The sequence below is a fragment of the Lontra canadensis genome, unplaced genomic scaffold (genome assembly GCF_010015895.1).
Source record: "Lontra canadensis isolate GAN:19392208 unplaced genomic scaffold, GSC_riverotter_1.0 scaffold16, whole genome shotgun sequence".
Classification (NCBI taxonomy): Eukaryota; Metazoa; Chordata; class Mammalia; order Carnivora; family Mustelidae; genus Lontra; species Lontra canadensis.
The window spans coordinates 25,015,265-25,034,533 of NW_022631010.1; the positions used below are offsets into that span (position 1 = coordinate 25,015,265).

The following is a 19,269-nucleotide window of genomic DNA, read 5'->3' on the forward strand; positions in this document are numbered from 1 at the left end:
AGGGTGGGGACAGTCGGAATTGCTTTGTCACTATTGGGTGTTTACTGTGCCCAGTGGCTAACCCAATTCCCTGAGGTCACGGACTCCTGTCCACACCCAGTGGGAGCAGGTGTGTGCAGGTGGCTTGAGGAGGGCCTAGAAGAATCTGCCCTGCATTGAGGAGGAGCCTGTGGCCTAGGAGAGCCGAGCCGTCATCTCAGGCCACACAGCTTCCAGGCTCACTGACCCTAGGTGCCCTTCCACCAGCTTTCACAAGGGCAAGTCCTTTTCACACTGTAATTCACCCCCGAACAAAAAGAGCTAAATGACGGTCATTAGCATTGTATTCAATTGCTCCTGTTCAGTTCAGCTTATTAGTTTTTCCTCTCTGACCAGATGGAGAAGCAGCAGCAGCTCACGAGTTGTAAAGCTGCTGACTGGATCCTCTGAGTATCCTGCTCACCGCTGCGGGCTGGGGTGATCGTGGGATCTGTGGGATCGTGGGCTGTGACACTGCACCTTGCTCACCTGGGGACCCTGGCAGCTGTTCTGGTCTGCAGAGTATCTTAGCTATTTCAAGTAGCTGCTTCAAGGACTGTCTCAGAAATGAGACACCAGACACTGACAGATAGATTGCTTTAGATGACATTTGCATCGATGAATTTGCCTCATTTCTGCAATTTATTTACAGGGCACAAACTGAATCAGAAAAATTGCACTGAAAGAGAGGAAGCTGAGAGACCGGAGTGCCAGGGTCTGCTGGATATCTGTGAAGAAATGAGAGCCAATGGAAGGTTTGGAGGAACATCACAGAACACCAGCTGTGTGAGTGGTGGGGCCTCAAGGTCTGGGGGCCAGGGATGGGAAAAGTAGATGTTTCCTCCCAAGAGAAAACTGTGGCACGCGTGTGGACAGAGCCTTGTCAGCAGGTGGGCAACTAGAGTGCCCAGAGGCAAAGGGCACGGTGGGAGGAGCATGGAAACTAGATGTGCCTTGTGGGCCGATGGAAGGGAGCCCAGCAGGTGGGGGCTGCTACCAAGGTGGTGAGGGAGCTTCTAGGCCTTGCTGGGGAGGCCCATGTAGTCATGACTGCACTCTTCAGACCCCAGGGCCTGGAGAACCGTGGGCAGTCCTGAACGACTGAATGACTGCAGTTGGGATCGATGTCCTCCAACCGCCTGGAGAGCAGCCCTCATCCCAGTGTCCTCTGACGGTGTCAGGAGAGTGTCTTGTCCTATGGGGGCCCAGAAAGAGGAAATCCTCCAGACATGTCCTTTCTGTCACGAAGTGCAGTGTGCCAGGCACAGTGGAAGCCACACTAGGGGAAGCCCTATGAATGTGGGTGCTGCGTTGAGCTGTGCAAGTTCTGTAGTGAGATGCCTGCAACACTCATGCTAGGGACTTGTGTGTGTGTGTGTGAGAGAGAGAGAGGGAGTGTCTGTGTTCACAGTAAGTTACAGCAGGTTTTGTCAGGGTTTAAACTTCCAGTCACTTTGACTTACTATTGGAATTGCTTAATGAAGAACAAGCAAAAAAGATAAGATGTTTAAATGGCAGATAGAAACACTTGCTTCATCACCAGAGAGCTGAGACTTATAATTTTATTTTATTTTCTTAAAAGATTTTATTTATTCATTTGACAGAGAGATAGAGAGAGCGCACAGTAAGCTGAGTGGCAGGCAGAGCGAGAGAGAGAAACAGGCTCTCTGCTGAGCAGGGACCCGATGTGGGGCTTGATCCTAGGACCCTGGAATCGTGACCTGAGCTGAAGGCAGCCACTTAACCAACTGAGCCACCCAGGCGCCCCATATAAGTTGATTTTAGAACCTGCGGGTTGGACTCTTATTTTGAATCTTACAGTAGGCAAGTGAATGAATTATCATCTAATGTTGTATTTATAAGAAGTTGAACTTGCACCAGACATTCATTTGAAGATAATCAAAATATAAAATACATAAAAATATCAAATCAAATTTTAATAACCATAAGAATTTTTACATTGTAATATAGATTCATTAAAAAGAAAACCTCTTTCAATTATAAATTTGAATGCAGTGTAACAGACTCATATGAGAAAATGTGACACATATTTCAAGAAGTAGTGGTTTGAAAACTTTGGAGAATTAATTGAGGCCATGATTTAATAGGTTTTCTGTCCTGAGAGTATATCTTAGTGCCAAGAATTTTCAGATAGGGTCAGAAAGTGACAGTTAAAATGGGGGTTGGGGGGCAAAGGGAACCACTCAAGGTCAAGGTGTTTAGAGGATATGGAATGGTGGATTTGCCCTAGTAGTAGTCCATGCTCTCCAGAGAAACAGTAGCTAGATATATTGAGATAAATAAGAGGAGATTCATGACAGGAATTGGGTCATGCGGCCTTGGAGGCCAAGCCCCACACTCTGCTGGCTGCAAGGTGAGAAATAGGAAAGCCAGGGAATCATTCAGTCTGAGGTCAGAGACCAATGGTGTACATGCTGGAGTCCAAAGGCCCAAGAACTAGGAGCTTTGAGCTCTGAGGGCAGAAGATGGACGTCTTGGCTCAAGAAGAGAGAGAACTGGCCCTCGCTTTGCCTTTTTGTTCCACTTGGGCCCAATGGATTAGATGATGCGGCCCACATTGGTGAAGGTGGATCTTCCCTATTCAGTTTACGGAACCAAATGCTAGTTTCTCCTACCCCTGCAGACACATGCAGAAATATTATTTTACCAGCTATCAGAGCCTCCCTTGGGCCAGTGAAGTTGGAACAAAATTAACTGTCACACATGGGATAAGACCAGAAACTAGAAAAATTGAGGGGAAGAAAAATCTCAATTCTTGAATGGGGAATTTTGTTTTTTACTATAGAATTCATCCTTTTTTGTTTCCATAAAGAAGGCTGCTACTTGCTCTTCAGCATTTCTGCTGCTGAATTTATGGTTGCCTGTCTCCTTACCTTGATCTGGAGGCCCTCCATATGACTCTTTTCACATCACACGCTTCCTTTTATGATCTTAGATAATCTTACTCAGTCCTCTCTGGTCTGTCTCTGGATAATTCTAAGATCTCTTTGGTTCTGTCATTCTGTAGTTTCATTATATTGTGATTAGATATAAATTTATTTTTATCCATCCTTCCCAAACCTGAGAGTTTATTTAGTTCTGGAAAATTATCAGCTAATATCTCTTTGGCTCTTGCCTCTCAGTCTTTCTTCCTTCTGCAAGTCCTACTGGGAATATACTAGACTTTATTATTCTTTCCTCCATCTTCCTTAACCTCTCTTTCTTATCTCCCAACTGTGTCTCCACTGCATTCTTGGTAATATCCTTAGGTCTGTTTCCAGCCCAGTAATTCTTCAGCTGTGCCAAACCTGCTGCTTACCTCAACGCAGCTTTTGATTTCAGTGAGTATATTTTAACTTTCAGAAGTTTTATTTAGTCCTGTTTCATATCTGCTTGTTCTTTATCTTATTCTCACATATTTAAGTTCTCCTTTTGTTTTAAACAATGTGAACATATTTATGGTGGAAGCTGAGAGTCCCAGTAAAGTTTTTACAGGTCCAGCCTGCTGTCTGTTCCACCGCTGGCATCCACTTGCTCAGGAATCTTGCTCCCTTGTCCATCCCTCCAGAGCAGTTTTGCATTAGCTTCTATGGATGCTCCTGGAATGTTTCTGGCCAGAGACCAGGCTTTCTGTTAATTTCCAAGTTAATGGGTTCCCAGGTCTCAGGGCAGCATAACTTGAGCGACAACTCCATGTGCAGAGGCAGGCCCATAGTTACAAACCTTCAAGGGAGACTTTTACACCCCTAACTCAGGGTAAACTCAACAACTACTTGATTCTCTGTGCTGACAGATTTTGTTTTCTCTAAACTATTGTTTTCATTGAGGGTGTGGTTCTCAGCTTTCTGAGTCTCAGCTTTATGCAAGGTTTCACTGTTCTTACTTTTCAGACTGTGTGTGTGTGTGTGTGTGTGTGTGTGTGTAAATCCAGACTCCCAGCTCTATTATCAAGACCAGACCCACAGCCCCTTCTCGGGCAGTGCAGCTCTCTCACCAACAGGCTTCATATTAAACTCCCTCTTTATTTCTGGACCGCAGAGATTTTCCAGATTTCTTGCAAACTTGGCCATGAATTCAAACGACAGTTGCTATATTTAAGCTACCATTTCTAAGGATTTGTAGCAGGATTGTCAAGTTATTACATAGTTGGCTCTTTTGCTGGAATTTTTCAAATCTTGTTTCTACAGCCTAACTTGGGAAAGATCTTTGGCTCCTGGCAGGGTCAGCAATTCAAGGTGACACATACCATTCCTTTTGTTCGCTTGTGGGAACAAAGTGGGTTTTTAATGTAACTGAAGAGACCCTGCTGGTGATCTGAGTGACCCAATAACTACTGTGTGGGAAAAAAAAGACCAAGTAGAGAAGTGGCCACATGTCTGCAGTCAACAATGGAGCATGCACACTGACTGAACACATGTTCCATGGTAGAGAGAAATAAGCATGCCTTCTTTATCTTTTACTTTCTTTTTACTGAAAAATAAGACACAGATACAGAAAACTACATAAAACGAATATTAAACTTAGTAACAGACCCACTTGTAACCACCACCCAGGTTGAGACAGATGTGCAGCCACTCCAGCAACCTGTCCTGTGCCCACCCCAGAGCCGCTGCTCTACACCCAGGAGGTCTCTGAATGGTACGTGCCATTTTCTTGCCCATCTCTGAGATTTTAGGCTCTCCCCCAAGGAACTGCCATGTTTGGACACTAAATACCAAGGAGCTGGCACCACTAACCCACTAAAGCACATTCTTTTATTGTGTCTAACACCACGGTGATGGGAGATGTTCCCAAGGCCTCCACCTGTCCAGGAGCTCTTGGAGAGGTATGCACTGACAGACTGGGTGAGCTGTTTGCCTCAAATCCTGTGATTAAGAAGGAGTAATTTTTTTTTTTTTTTTTTTTTTTTTTTTTTAATCCGGAACCCACCGGTCTCTCATCAGCCTGTTTCCCCCTTGAGTCTTGATCCCCACATAGGGGATGTGAGCTGTGCATTATATCTCATTCCAATGTTTACCTTATTTCTTATAGTTTCCCAGTTCATGTAAATGAGTGTTTATCCACTGCAGTTACATCTTGTTTTTCTACAGAAAAATACATGAATCCAGACAAGACAAAAACTGCAGCCAGTGTGCTGGGTGGTGGTCCCACTTACCAGCTGATCAGGGGCAAGACATGATGAAACAGATGTACCTGGAGGAACACAGGGGCAGCATCAGATCCTGGATCAGCAGGAGACAATCACAGGGAATCTGCTGGCTGTGAAGAGGAGGGAGCAAATTCATTTAATGCAAATTTGAAGAAGAGAGAAAAGATGAAAATGATGATGGAGAAGAACATGGAGGTCAGTTCATCTTAAGAATGCTCTTTAGGACATATATTTCCCATACTGTATGTAAAACTTCCTCTGAGCAAACTAAATTTGCATTGTTCTTTCTGTAGACAAAGCTTTATGGCTTTTTTCTCTTTGGCTACCAGGAATCTCAGAGCCACATGTCCAGCCTGTTCTGGACACTGTAGGTGCTCTGGGCACCATCTCTGCACTTTTGTTCTTCCTGTTCTCTCTATATTTAGAAGTGTTTCCTGAGCTTAAAATCAGCAGAAGAAACCCAAGAGAAAAGACTGGCAGATCAGCAAGAATTTTAAAACCTCTCCATGAAAAAGGAAAAGTCCACACTAACCGAGACAGTGTGGTACTGAGGACAGTCCTGTGGATCAACTGAACAGAGTCCAGAAGTAAATGGTGGCATTCACAGTCAAATGATTCTTGACAGGAAGGCCACACAGTTTAATGGGGGAAGAACAGTCTTTCCAACAAATGTTGGGACAACTGGATAATCTCCTGCAATTAGAATTAAGCAGGACCCCTACCTCATACGTATACAGAAGTTAACTCAAAATGTATCAAATTTAAATGTAAGAGCTAAAATTTTTGGAAGAAAGTAGGGATGAATCATCATGACCTTGGATTAGGCAACAGTTTCCAAAAGCAAGAAAGAAAAAAAATAGACTGGAGTCCCTCAGAGTTAAAAACCCCTGTGCTTCAAAAGATACCATCCAGAAAGTAAAAAGAAATACTTACAAAATATATCTGATAAGGGACTTTCATCTAGAATATAAAAGGAACTCTTATAACTTAAATAAAAGAACAATAACTAAAAAAATAGAGGATCTGAATGAATAAAAATTTCTCCAAAGGAGATACACAAATGGCCAAAAAGCAATGAAGATTTAAGTGAGGATGCAAATCACCTTTTAGCAATGTAAAACAAAATCATAAAATAAAAAATTATTCTGGATCTGGGGCCACAAGTGAAAATTGTGTTCCTACCAATTTCCTGGAATCATGGACTACAAATAGGAGTGTGCCTAAGCAAAGATGCCTCTCTTTCACTCTTCAAATACTGACTTAGTACCTACTATGTGTGGGAAGCTGGCTTCTGTTGAGATAAAATTGAAAATAAAATCTTCTCCCCTAATCTCTATAAAAGTAGTGAAGAAAACACTTGTATTATTGAATACGCCTTAAACCAGAATGTAACATGCATCACAGGCAATTGACAAAGAAAGAAATCTCAGCCTTTTCATGTTAGCTAACTAGGTACAATCTGTCTCAATGTACAGTAATAACTAGTGCTCCAGTAAAAGGGACTAGACACTACTACTGATCACACATAGTTCATGCTCTCTACCTGGTGAGTGGGATGACTATCTAGGACATCTACTTGGTTTATCCAGAGTAAAAACACACTTCTCATACCTTTATGACAGGAGTTAGTTGTGCAACTTTGGAACAAGGAGCCCATTAAAGTTAGTCTCCTAGGAAACTGGAAGATTGGGCGCTTTCTCTCCGGATGCTTACACTGCGAACAGATGGCTCCGGGAGCCCTTGAACACAGCTGTTCTAGGTTCTGGATCATAAAGCTGACTCAGGGCTTAGCTAGTCTTCAGAAGGAATTAGGTACATCTCAAAGAGAGAATACTTACAATAATCACTTTTCTAAACTACATGCTGAAAAAGGGGAGGAAAATATTTTCAACAGAAAGTTAAGTGTCTTATTTTTAATCTGCGTTTTATAGTCCTACAAATTACCGACACACCCTGAGGGTAAGACGCCGCCCAGTGCAACGCTGGCCACAGTGAGCAACAGGCTCTCACAAATCTTTAGCCACTGGCTCGCAGCGGGAAGTCAGGCCGGATTAACCGAGAACCGGAAGTTTAATTTAAGGCGAGTCTTCCAGAGCGGGATTTTGATTAAGAGTGCACAAGGATGCATGGAAGCAGCAAGGTTTGGGGCTGAAGGATTCAAAGACGGAGCATGGATTCTTTCCACCGAAGGGCGGTTGGGTCTTTGGGAAGCTCCACAATGACCACTCAAACCACGTGCGTGGCTGCAGACTCCCGGGACCCTACACGGTGCGCTGAAGCAAGGTGAGAGGTGGGGTCTCGTGGCTCTTGGGCCGGGGCCAACTCTGGCGGCGACCCTGCGGGAAGAATGCCCGCCGAGCACCCCGCCCTTAGCCAACCCCGTCCTGCAGCACGTGGGAGTGCTTTGTCCGCCACCGGCCAGTCTCAGGACCCACGCGGAACGCCAGCTCCTTCCCGATGCCGGTCGGCATCGTAGATCCTCTCCTTCTTCGAGTGGCGGACAACGTACCGGACTACGTGTAGCACCCGGACTACAAGTGCCACGGGCAGGCAACCGAAGACAGGCCCGAAAGTGACCACGCACCCCTCCCCCACTCACGTGACCCTCTGGGGCTGGCCCGGCTCCGCCCCCGCCGCGCCAAGAACAGCCACGGAACCACCTTCGTTGTCTTCTGCGCAGGCGCAAACCGTGACCCGCGGCTGGTGACGCAATCCAGAGTGGACTTGGGCTCCAAGCATCTGTCGAATCACGTAACTCTGCCCGAACGGCCTCCGCAGTCGGACGTGCGCGCGCAGCCCCCACCCCTAGACACGGGAGGGGGCGGGGCCGTCTGGGGGCGGGGCGGGCCCGCGGCGGCCAATCGGCGGCGCCCGCGCTGTTGTCCCGCCCCGCCCAGTCGGCCGTACGTCCCCGGGGGCCTGGGCCGGTGGACGCGCGGTAGCGGCGGCGGCGGCGGCAACGCCGGCTGGGAGGTGAGTGTGTGGCCCACGGGCCGTCGGGGCTTTTCGCCCCAGCCGCTGCCTCCCGACTTGTGCGGGCTTGGCGAGCGGGCCGGCCGAGGGTGTCTTCCCGGAGATGCGGCGGACCTCGGGGGTGCAGGAGCCTCGGGCGGCTCGAGGTCGGGGTCCAGGCCCGATCTCGCGGGCGCCCTGGATGCCCGCGGCCCAACAGGCACCGGATCCGTTTGCAGAGGGAGCGTGTGTCCCTTGGAGGTGTGCGGGTTGGAGGGGCCAAGGGGGCGGGGGCGTGCGCCATCGTAGCGAGAAGCCGACCGGACTCGGCCGGGAGGGATTGCCGCACCTCCTTAGTGCGGAGGAGCCGCGGAGAACGGCCGGCGGGAGGGAGATGCTCGGGGACAGAGGTGCAGCCGGGCGCCAGCCAATTACAGTGGGAGATGCAGCTGTCACCCAGGCCAGAGGATTCCTGTCGCCATGATCCCTGTCTTCCCTTCCTGTGTTCAGACAGGATGGGAAATCGTACTCAGCAACCACTTTATTGATTGACTCAGAAATCTCTGTCCGCCGCCTGTAGGTTCGCACGTCTGCTTGAGGGCCCGGTTGGCAGAGGTTTGGGGCAGTGAAGGGCTACTGGTGAGGCTGGGCATCAGATTGAGAAAGCCTTCTGCAGCCATTTCTCCGGCGCTGGGGCTGAAATCAGTGATGGTCCTTGGCCTAGAGTACCGCCCCTTCCCTGCCTTACCCATTTGGGCTTGGTGGGCGTTCTCAGTTGACTGTGGAGAGTCTTCAGGTAACTGTTCAGGCCTCCTGGCTTGTTGCGGTTGAACTCTCAGAGGGCAGTCTTTTTCGTGTTTTGGGGTGGCTGGTGGTTGTTGGAATCCAGCTGTAGCCCCAGGTCCTGGAAACAGTATCACTGGTGGGACTGGAAAACTTGGTAGAGGTGAGGATGGTTTTCCAGGAAAGATGAAGACAAGTTCTGCCCTAGACATGTTGAGTCTGAGGCAACATCTAAGATCTGGCTGAAGGGGGATAGAAGGAGGACGGGTACTTTGGACAGGGGTGGAGATTTAGGAGCCAAAACATACTGTAGATTCTACAAAGGGTGCATAGGGTTGGGGTGCATCTTGAGCATAGGGTTGGGCATAGGGTTGGGGTGCATCTTGAGAAAGCACATAGGGAGTCTGAGGAAAGAGTAGTTCCAGTAAAGAAGTGACCTATGCTGGTGTAGGGGGCCACGGAAGCCAGGGGAAGGAGACCTTGGAGTGGGGAGTGAAATCTGCAGTTTCCAGTCATGGAAAGATCTAGAGAGGAAAAGCAGCTCTTTACATTTGGCACTGTTTAGGTGAGGGGTATGCTGAGCAGTTTCAGTGTGAGTCTGGAGTCCCTGGCTCAAGCCCCAGCCCAACCACTTAATCTTGTCAGTTCCTCTTCTGTGAAATGGGGAAGGTAATAGCGATAATAGCACCTAGGCCTCGTGTATGGGAAGCCAGTAGCAAGTAGCTTACAAGCCTCTGGTGAAGCTGTAAGCACTTGACATGTTTGTACTCACTGGAGCCTCATGGGCTCTGCCATCTTTCTACAGAAGAACAGACTGTGGTTCAGAGAAATTAAGTTACTTGTTCAAGGTAGCACAGCTCGTGAAATTATTCTCATAGAGTAACAATAATTCAATTATGAGGTGTCTAGGGGTGCTAGAAATAGCCATGGATTATGGACTATTTTTCTTTATCAAGTTTTCCTTGTGGAAAGTAGTTATAGTTGGTTGTTTTCTTAAGATTTTATTAATTTGTCAGAGAGAGAGAGCATGCGCCTGTGTACAAGCGGGGAGCAGTAGGTAGAGGGAGAAGCAGGCTCCCCACTGTGAGAGGAGTGGGATACAGGGCTTGATCCCAGGACTCTGGGATCATGACCTGAGTTGAAGGCAGGCATTTAACCAATTGAGCCACCCAGGCTCCCAAGTTGGTTGTTTTCTTTCTTATTTTTATTTTATTTTATTTTTATTTCTTTATGAGAGAGAGAGAGAGCACCAGCATGGGAAGGGGCAGAGGGAGAGGGATAAGCAGACTCCAATGTGGGACTCCATCCCAGGACACTGAGATCATGACCCCAGCCAAAGACAGTCAACCAGCTGAGCCACCCAGTCTCCCCAAGTTGGTTGTTTTCAAAGGCAGACATGATCCTCTAAGGTTTGGTGGCCATGTGTTTTAATTATTTGATTTCCTGGTCAAAGAACTAGACATTATTGTTGCTGTAAATTCTATTATGGTTTTGAGGTGTGTCTATAAGCAAGTTAGAAAATGATCTAGATAAGCAGATTACTGCTGTAATATATTTCATTAAGTATGACTTTGGTTAATTATGTTTATCATTGGGAGAAATCATAGTAATTTTTTTTTTTTTTGTGCAAATACTACCTTAAGAGGGTGCATTAGGACTTCACTTTAGAACTTACTAAGAAGTAGTGTGATTTATCTCTTTAGATAAGGAAAGCTAGGTTTTGATTGTTAATCAGTTGATATCCTTTAGAGAACTGAAATAATCCTGATTTTTAATCCTTTTACTTTGGTGTTTGCTCAGGCATGAATAATTCTTGTTTCTGTTTTCAGAGCTGTTATTCGAAAGAAGAAACATGGAAAGTGGTGCGGTTCTACTGGAATCCAAATCCTCACCATTCAACCTTCTGCATGAAATGCATCAGCTACGCCTTCTTGGTCACCTGTGTGATGTGACTGTCAGCGTGGAGTACCAGGGCGTCCGTGAAGAGTTCATGGCTCATAAGGCGGTGTTGGCAGCCACCAGCAAATTCTTTAAGGAGATGTTCCTTAATGAGAAGACTGTGGATGGTACGAGGACTAATGTCTATCTAAATGAAGTACAAGTTGTTGACTTTGCCTCATTTCTCGAGTTTGTGTACACTGCAAAGGTACAGGTAGAAGAAGATAGGGTGCAGCGAATGCTGGAAATGGCTGAGAAACTAAAATGTCTGGACTTATCAGAGACTTGTTTTCAGTTGAAGAAACAGATGTTAGAATCTGTACTTTTGGAGTTGCAGAACTTCTCTGAGTCTCAGGAGGCAGAAGGGAGCAGTGGCTCCCAAGCTGCTGTTGCTCCTGACCCCAGGGCAAGTTCCCCCGGGGACAGTCCTCTCACTAATGGCCTTGGGGATTCCTCAGATCCCCTAGTAGAGACAATCAGCAATGGCGTGTTGCCAGATATGCCCCTGAAGAAGTCCAAGGAGAAACCTGACAAGAAAAAAGATGCAATCAAGCCTCCCTATCCCAAAATCAGAAGGGCCAGTGGAAGGCTGGCTGGAAGAAAGGTGTTTGTGGAAATCCCTAAAAAGAAATACACAAGAAGGCTGCGAGAGCAGCAGAAAAGTGCCGAGGACGACATGGGGGACTGCCGAAGCCCCGAGGACCCCAACCCAGAGGCCATGGGAGCAGAGGTGGAGCCTGTCACAAAGCGTGAGGAGGGCAGAGTGGCAGTGGAGGCGGCCCAGGAGCTGCCAAAAGCAGGCAGCAGGGAGGACACAGGCCGCATGGAGGAGGATGACGACGAGGAGGAGGAGGGCGAGAAGAGGAAGAGCAACTTCAAGTGCACTATCTGTGAAAAAGCCTTTCTGTATGAGAAGAGCTTCCTGAAACATATCCGGCACCACCACGGGGTGGCCACTGAGGTGGTTCATCGCTGCGACACGTGCGGCCAGACCTTTGCCAACCGCTGCAACCTCAAGAGCCACCAGCGCCATGTGCACAGCAGCGAGCGCCACTTCCCATGCGAGCTGTGCGGCAAGAAGTTCAAGCGGAAGAAGGACGTCAAGCGGCACGTGGTGCAGGTGCACGAGGGTGGTGGCGAGCGCCACCAGTGCCAGCAGTGCGGCAAGGGCCTGAGCTCCAAGACGGCGCTGCGGCTGCACGAGCGGACGCACACGGGCCACAAGCCGTATGGCTGCACCGAGTGCGAGGCCAAGTTCTCGCAGCCCTCGGCGCTGAAGACCCACATGAGGTAGGGCACGGGCCACCGGCCAGAGCCACTGCGAGGGTGCTCTTTGCCTGCCATGCGGCCCGTTTGTGTTCTGAGGATGGGGTTGGGGAGAGATGGAGGTCATTCTAGGGTTTGACCAGTGTGGCTATGTCTGCAGATGTTCCACTTCTTAATTTGTGGCCTCTAGAAATTGGGGGTCTGCTTTGGGACATCTGTGAATTCTCTTCCTTGGCGGAGGTGTCTCTTCTTTATTCAGCCTTCCTACAGGCCCCGGGCTGATGGCTATCCCCCTCACCCTATGCCCAGTGCCAGCACAGAAGCCTGGACATGGAACCCAGGCCCTGCCAGTCTTGTCGCACGGCCACTGCAGGCCAGGCTTTCCCAATCCCAGAGTAGCCTCTGGAGCTTACCGTGCCTGCCATGCTTATACTTGAGGGCCAGTTGGGCTAATGACCTTCATTTCTCTTTTCCTGACTCTTTATTTAGAACTTGGACCTGTGACCAGCTGGTTCCACGGTCCCATTGAAGATCTCAATGAGAGGACTCTTAGGGCTTTAGGACCCTCCTCTGGTTGTAGGTGTTCGTTTTTGGGTCTTGGAAAGTGCCACTGGTTAGTCTAACCTTCAGAATGAGGACAGTGTTTTCTGTTCATAATTTTTGACCTGTAGGTGGAGTACACTGGTTTTTAAATAGGTTTCCTTCCAGTGCTGACTATTTATGCTTGAAATCCAGAGAAGCAGTTTCTCCTCTTTTCTAGACCTGCCATCGTCAGGCTGGGGCGTCTTTGGGGTGGTAACATGGTGTTCATTATCTTTTTACTCTGTGATCAGTTAAAACCTTGACATAGGAAGTGCGCAGTGAGTCGTGGTTGATGGCTGCTTCGTACTAGTTGTGAAACTCAAATGCTGATGCACGTTCCTTAGAAACCAGCTTTTTTCAGCATTTTGAGAACCGTTCTTTCTGGACTGCTCACGTCATCTTAGGAATCATTGGTAACAGTTTTGATCGCACGGAGCTTGGTCAGCCGTAGTCCCCAAGGTGTTGGTGGTCAATTACTCTGATGAGGAAGCTTTGCAAATACTGCATGGTACTATTCAGTGGTGAAGAGAGGGAGCAAAGGCGAGTGTCTGCTGGCCTGGGCCCTGCAGCATCCCCTGGGGAAGCACAGCAGCCAGCTGGCCTCCAGCAGAAACGAACTTGGGGATGGAGGTCATGGGCCTGTGTACTTCCCCTTCAGCAGTTCTCATTTGGTCTCTTGGAATAACCGTCTTTGCAGGCTAGAGTGGAAATTGTATTGCAAAGTGAGCTTTGAGATACATCCTAAGTTACCATCTGAATGTTGTACTTTCAGAATTCATACAGGGGAAAAACCTTTTGTCTGTGATGAATGTGGTGCAAGATTCACTCAGAACCACATGCTGATTTATCATAAAAGGTGTCACACAGGTAAATACTCAATGCTGTTGTGATTGAATGTCTTTCTAGCTGTAGAAGAAACTGCCATTTAATTTAGAAGTTGGCATCTGCTAAAGTGGTGCAGGCTAAGGCCGTGATATAGCTTTTCCATCTCGAAAGTGAGCAAAAACAAATAACGCAAATATGCCCATGGCTCTCTGGTGCTGGCATGCTCATGGTGGCAGCCGTGCACACTGGGCAGTAGGAGCTGGCACGTGAGTCTTACGTATCAAGAGGTATGAAACAGTTCCTACTGTTCTAGCCCCAAATTCCGTTTCCAGGAATCTGTCTTAAAGTAATTATCCAAAATATGGGAAAAGCTATATGCTCTCATCCCCCTTCTTGCTCTCCCTAATAACAGAGCATTGGAAACAGCCTGATGGTCCAACCACAAGGAAGTGGTTCTCGGCACCTGATGGAGCCACTCCCAGGGCTGTGAACGTTATGAAAAACACCTGTGGTTGGATATGGATTGGAAAATGTACAGTTGTGCACACAGCTAATTCCAGTTACATTGAAAACCTGCACATAGAAGACTAGATGAAAATAAATTGCTATATAATGTATTAGGTGGTGGGATTATCTCATTTCTATTTTTCAAAATTTTGTGATGTGATTTTATTATGTGAGGGAGAAAATTCAAGTTGACTCTATTCAAATTGAGCACAGCCATCCTGAGGTTCAGAACCTTGTTGTATAGGATGTAGAATCTAACTGTTGTACACTGCTGTTATCATACTGATCCAATTCTTTCTTGCTTGCATTTAAAAATTTTTATCTCTAAAGACTGCCATATGAGCCTCAAGTTCAAATGCAGGCAAAGCCGAGCTGAGGCGTTTAATGATGGGAATTACTGACACCCTGAATAAGAATTGGTGCCTAATGGAAGATTGGGGATGGAGGTGAGGTCAGGTCACACTGAAGCATTAAGTGAGAACCGGTCAGTTGATGAAAATATTAATGTATTCAGGGTCTTTTAAAGCCAGTATTTTTATTTTGATGTTTGTAAAGTCAGGGGCACACCTAATGATCAGATGAGTCTGATTTGTGGGATTAAAAGACTGAAACTATGCAACATGAAGTGGAAACATTTTTCTCCTGTTCTGTAAGCCAGCCCAGGTTGGTTGGAGTTGCTGTCCCAGAACAGCGGTGCATATGTATCCATGTAAACTTCCTCTCCTCTCAGGGAACACTTTGGTCCTGATAAAGTGTCACACCAGTGCTGCTTGGAAAAATCCAACAATTCCCCCAAACAAGTTATAATATTAATTTCTTGTTTGGAATGACTAAGTTTACTAAATGTGGGCCAACTAATGATCTAATTCTAGGCTAGTGGAACCCTTCTTAGGATTCCCAAGGATATTTTACCTGAACTTGCAGGAAGTAGCAGGCATCCTACATCCTACATAGATGTTTTAGGACAGTTTCAATGTGAAGATGTCATGTGCTGTGACTTCATATGTGTTCTAGAGTGTGGGCCAGCTCGTCGAGGGTTCTGGTGCTTGTAGCATTTCTAACTTTCTGTCTCACCTTTTCATGTAGGTGAAAGACCTTTCATGTGTGAAACATGTGGCAAGAGTTTTGCTTCTAAGGAGTATTTAAAACATCACAATAGAATCCATACTGGATCCAAACCCTTTAAATGTGAAGTTTGTTTCAGGACTTTTGCCCAGCGGAATTCACTCTACCAGCACATTAAAGTCCATACAGGTATGGCTGGCATGTCTCTAGGGAAGGGAGTTCCTTCCCTAGTGTGGCAAGGATAATGTCCCAAAAGTTTTATGTTTACTAGGAAACTATTTAGAATTTAGTATTGTTTTATGTGTCATATAGCATTTTTAAATTTCTGAGTTTCTAGTTTCTGGCTCTCACAAACTGGAAAGGTAGGAGTGTTTGGATGTGGATGTGGATATGTGGACATTTTAACACTTTCAGATTAGAATTCGGAGTAATGGTCCAGATATATTAGTGTACACACACACAAATTCAGGTGTTATGGGACTTGGAATTTTATATTCCATTACTGTGGAAAACAGGTGAAGTTCTGTAGATGTAGTGCCAGCTTTTGGCTTTGGCCCTTATGGTAAACCCCAAAAGTTTAGCATAAACTCCTGATATCACAGGAGTAGATTTGTACCTGTCAGTCGACTCTTGAGTCGTTCCCAGCGTAGCCTTCCGACTGCTGCTTTCCAGTGGTCTCCTAGCAGCATGATTCCAGAGCATACCAGAATTCAACACAGTAGGCTGGAGAGATCAACCAGTGACTTTCTTCTCTTCCCATCTCAGGGGAACGTCCTTATTGCTGTGACCAGTGTGGGAAGCAGTTCACCCAGCTCAACGCTCTCCAGCGTCACCATCGCATCCACACGGGGGAGAAGCCATTCATGTGTAACGCGTGCGGACGGACATTCACTGACAAGTCCACCCTCCGGCGGCATACCTCGGTAAGCAGCAGCGCAGTTTCTGCATGACAAATCGCGGGTCCCAGGTGCACGTAACTCTAGACAGAAATGCCGGCCATCATTCCATAGGGTGGTCGTAGAAGACGACAGTGGGCCTTTCCTTTTCAGGTTTTCTCTGCAGGGACCACATTCACAGTGTGAATGAAGAACTGAGTCTTGGGTCCCCAAGAGCACAGTCTATGACATGTGCTTCTTAACAGTGACAGTGGTGGTAGAGAAATAGTTGGCCATTAGTGGAAGGGTCTTTTGCCGTGGTGGAAACTAAATTGAAGTTGAAAAGAGACCATTGTTGTAAAAGATGTACTTGTTCAGAGACACGTTGTGACTTCTGTTTTGTGTTTGATTTGTAGATACATGATAAGAATACTCCATGGAAGTCTTTCCTTGTTATTGTAGATGGCTCACCCAAGAACGATGACACGCACAAGACTGAGCAGCCGGATGAAGAATATACATCATCCAAACTTTCAGATAAATTGCTGTCTTTTGCAGAAAATGGCCATTTTCACAACCTCGCCACAGTCCAAGGCAGTGTATCCACGGTGCATGAGAACAGTTCTGCAGACCCAGCCTGCAAGTCGGACGATTGCGTGGTGTCTCAGGACACACTGCTGGCCACCACCATCAGTGAGCTCAGCGAGCTGACTCCACAGGCAGACACGATGCCAACACAGCTTCACTCGCTGACCAACATGGAATGAGAGCTTTGGTGCCTGCCAGGCAGATCCTACGCTGCGTCTCCGCATGTGTGATTGCTGTATGCAGGTTCACGTCAGGGGCTAAGACGAAGAACTGTCCACGAGCAGAGTGGGCAAGAATACCTTCTGCACATCTTCCTGAATCTCTGCTAACTTGCACGTCTTTATCAAAGCATTTTTAGAGCTTCCCCTTAAAAAATCCCAGTCTGCATGATCTCAGCTACGCTTGATCGACAAAGCAGTTAACATGACCTCACTGGATCCTGGTGCAGGTCGTGTGCATAACGCTTGTCCTGATGTGTAGGAAGTTTGGACAACTATGGAACTGTAGAATACAGAGCCCTGGCCCAGCTCATGAAGTTAATGTTAGTGATCTCCCGGTCTCTCAGCCTGCCTTACCCCTCTGTGTGGGTTTAGTTCCCTGATGATTTTAAGCTATTTTTCTACCAAGCTGAAATAAAACTGGGACCATGTATTTTCATGCTCTTTACTGTTGAACTGAAGCAAGTCGATTTGCTTGGGGACCCTTGAGTTGGGACTGAAGAAGTGGATGGTTGCGTTCATTCTCTTCCACCTCCTGTCTGTAGGCACGAAAAAAGGAATGACAGATTGGACACCTGAAAAAATGGCTTTCTGTAATCTGTACTCACAGCACATTCACAGCTAGGAAGTTGGCCATAGAGTAACGGCGGAAATGAAGTGTGGCTGTTGGGTTTCATTCCTAAAGTCTCATTAGGTAAAAGCTGTCCTACCAAAGATTCTAGCAGCAAATGGTGTAGTGTTTTCACAGAAGTGTAAAACGTGAAGTAAGAGGCTTTAGAACACTTGAAACACTGTGGAGTCCTTTTATTCACATGTAGCAATGAGGTGATCTGGCACATCTTAGGACACAGAGTGTTAGTATTTTTGGCTAGGTTTTCCTGACTTAACTCTGTGACTTTTAGAAATGCAGAATTTCTCTTTTATGTATCAAGAGCTTGAAACAGGCAAGTAGTTCCCTCACATTTCTTTCCTTGGGAACATGTGAGCACATAAGCAGAAGGGACCAAAACCCTTGGAACCTGTCTTTGATGATGCCTTAAGAGTGGATTGTGAAGAACCAGGAACTTTGCCTTCAGTGCTCCTGTGGCCGGCTCATGCTGGCCTTCTGCTTAAAATGAATTTGCAGTGAAGTTAATTCTTTATTTGCTAAGCCTGATTCTTGGTACCAGAGGCTTGGGTGTGTGGCTGCATGCTAAATGCTTTGACTCACATGTAACCCTAAACGTAATAATTTAAAGAGAGAACCCGAAGAATTTTTTTGTTCACTATATTTTAATTTATTAAACTTGCTGTGAAAACATGTTCACTTTCTAAGAGAAAGGTACTTCATCCTAAGTTCCAGGATGAAGATACAGCTGTACCATGCCAGAAACTAATGTGGGAAGACTCTCCCTAAATGCTTATTTTAACTTGTAACATGTTAAGTAAATACTAAAACCACTCTAAGATGTTTTAGGTGCTGATAACATGTTTCACACTTGCTCTTGAAGATGGCAGTACTGAATTTTCAGTGATGACAGTGTATCCTGGTTGTGTTTACAGAACAGCAACAGTGAAACTGTCACACAAGCATTTTACTTTTGGTAAGAATGAGCCTGCCCAGCTGATGTACTGTTTCATGGAATAAAGTCATCTTAATGGAAGGAATTTAAATAATAGATTATTTTGTTACCTACTGGAAGAATTTTTGTCTTGAATTTGTTTCTTTAGAATTCTACAAAAAAATCGTTTAATGTGTTAATAAATGTTTGCTTTCTAAAATGTTTTGCAAATCTAAAGTTTATTTCCACTGTTAGAATCTAGGCTCTGTAGAAATAAGATTCTTAACTGGAACAAGTACAATTCTCTTCCATTTCATGGGCAGTGAAATGTAAAATCAGGGTCTGTAGTCCTAGGATTGTCTATGTAACTGGACTACATATTGACTCCAGATGTGAAAGCCTGGTGGTGAGGGACGCTGGCCTCCTGTGAGGGACGGCTTACCACCTGTGCAGCTGGTGCTGGGGCAGATGCAGAGAGGCCTTTTCAGTGTGATGTGACAGGCTCCGTCACAGCTGTGTCTCCAACTAGACCCATTTCTGTCCTTACCAGGAAAGTAAGGCTGCACCCGAGAGCAGAGAAATGCAAAAACCCTGCAGAAAACCCAGCACAGAGGGATTTGTGGGGTGTCATGATTTCTCTTAATCCAAGTACAGTCTTGCTGAGAGAAAACAAGGCTGCCGTCTGAGTGTATGGGTCTGAGAAGTGTGATCAGAAAGTGCCCAAAGTGCTGGTGCTGTTCTTCCCACAGCATCATGAAAGGCGACAGGGTGATTTAGTGCCTTCCAAACATTTTGTGGGAAATGCTCGCAGCACAAAGTCTAAAGCACTCTGCCACCTTTGATTTTACCCAAATTTGTTGTACAGAATTTGAAGAAAGCCATGTTGGGGTGGTGGTGGGTAGAGAAGACCTTTAAACTAACTGACTTTAAGCGAAATATAGTTTTGCTATATGTGATAATCC

The 19,269-nt window shown here is 46.4% G+C and overlaps 1 protein-coding gene across 8 annotated transcripts in view; it reads left to right on the plus strand.

The window, feature by feature from the left end:
• Positions 1 to 18,028, plus strand: part of GZF1 (GDNF inducible zinc finger protein 1) — a 36,866-nt gene extending 18,838 nt beyond the window's left edge. Inside the window, exons 2-9 of one of the 8 annotated variants that reach the window (XM_032859323.1) lie at positions 671 to 804; positions 4,572 to 4,656; positions 5,109 to 5,362; positions 10,732 to 12,130; positions 13,461 to 13,555; positions 15,107 to 15,274; positions 15,851 to 16,008; positions 16,377 to 18,028. In XM_032859323.1, coding sequence (XP_032715214.1) covers positions 10,755 to 12,130; positions 13,461 to 13,555; positions 15,107 to 15,274; positions 15,851 to 16,008; positions 16,377 to 16,727 — 2,148 coding nt within the window. In that variant the 5' untranslated portion in view covers positions 671 to 804; positions 4,572 to 4,656; positions 5,109 to 5,362; positions 10,732 to 10,754 and the 3' untranslated portion in view covers positions 16,728 to 18,028. Of the gene's footprint in view, positions 1 to 670; positions 805 to 4,513; positions 4,657 to 5,108; positions 5,363 to 8,099; positions 8,141 to 8,271; positions 8,381 to 10,731; positions 12,131 to 13,460; positions 13,556 to 15,106; positions 15,275 to 15,850; positions 16,009 to 16,376 lie in introns of those variants that run through there. The other 7 variants (XM_032859321.1, XM_032859328.1, XM_032859320.1 and 4 more) reach the window with 7 other exon arrangements.
• Positions 18,029 to 19,269: the final 1,241 nt, after the last annotated feature.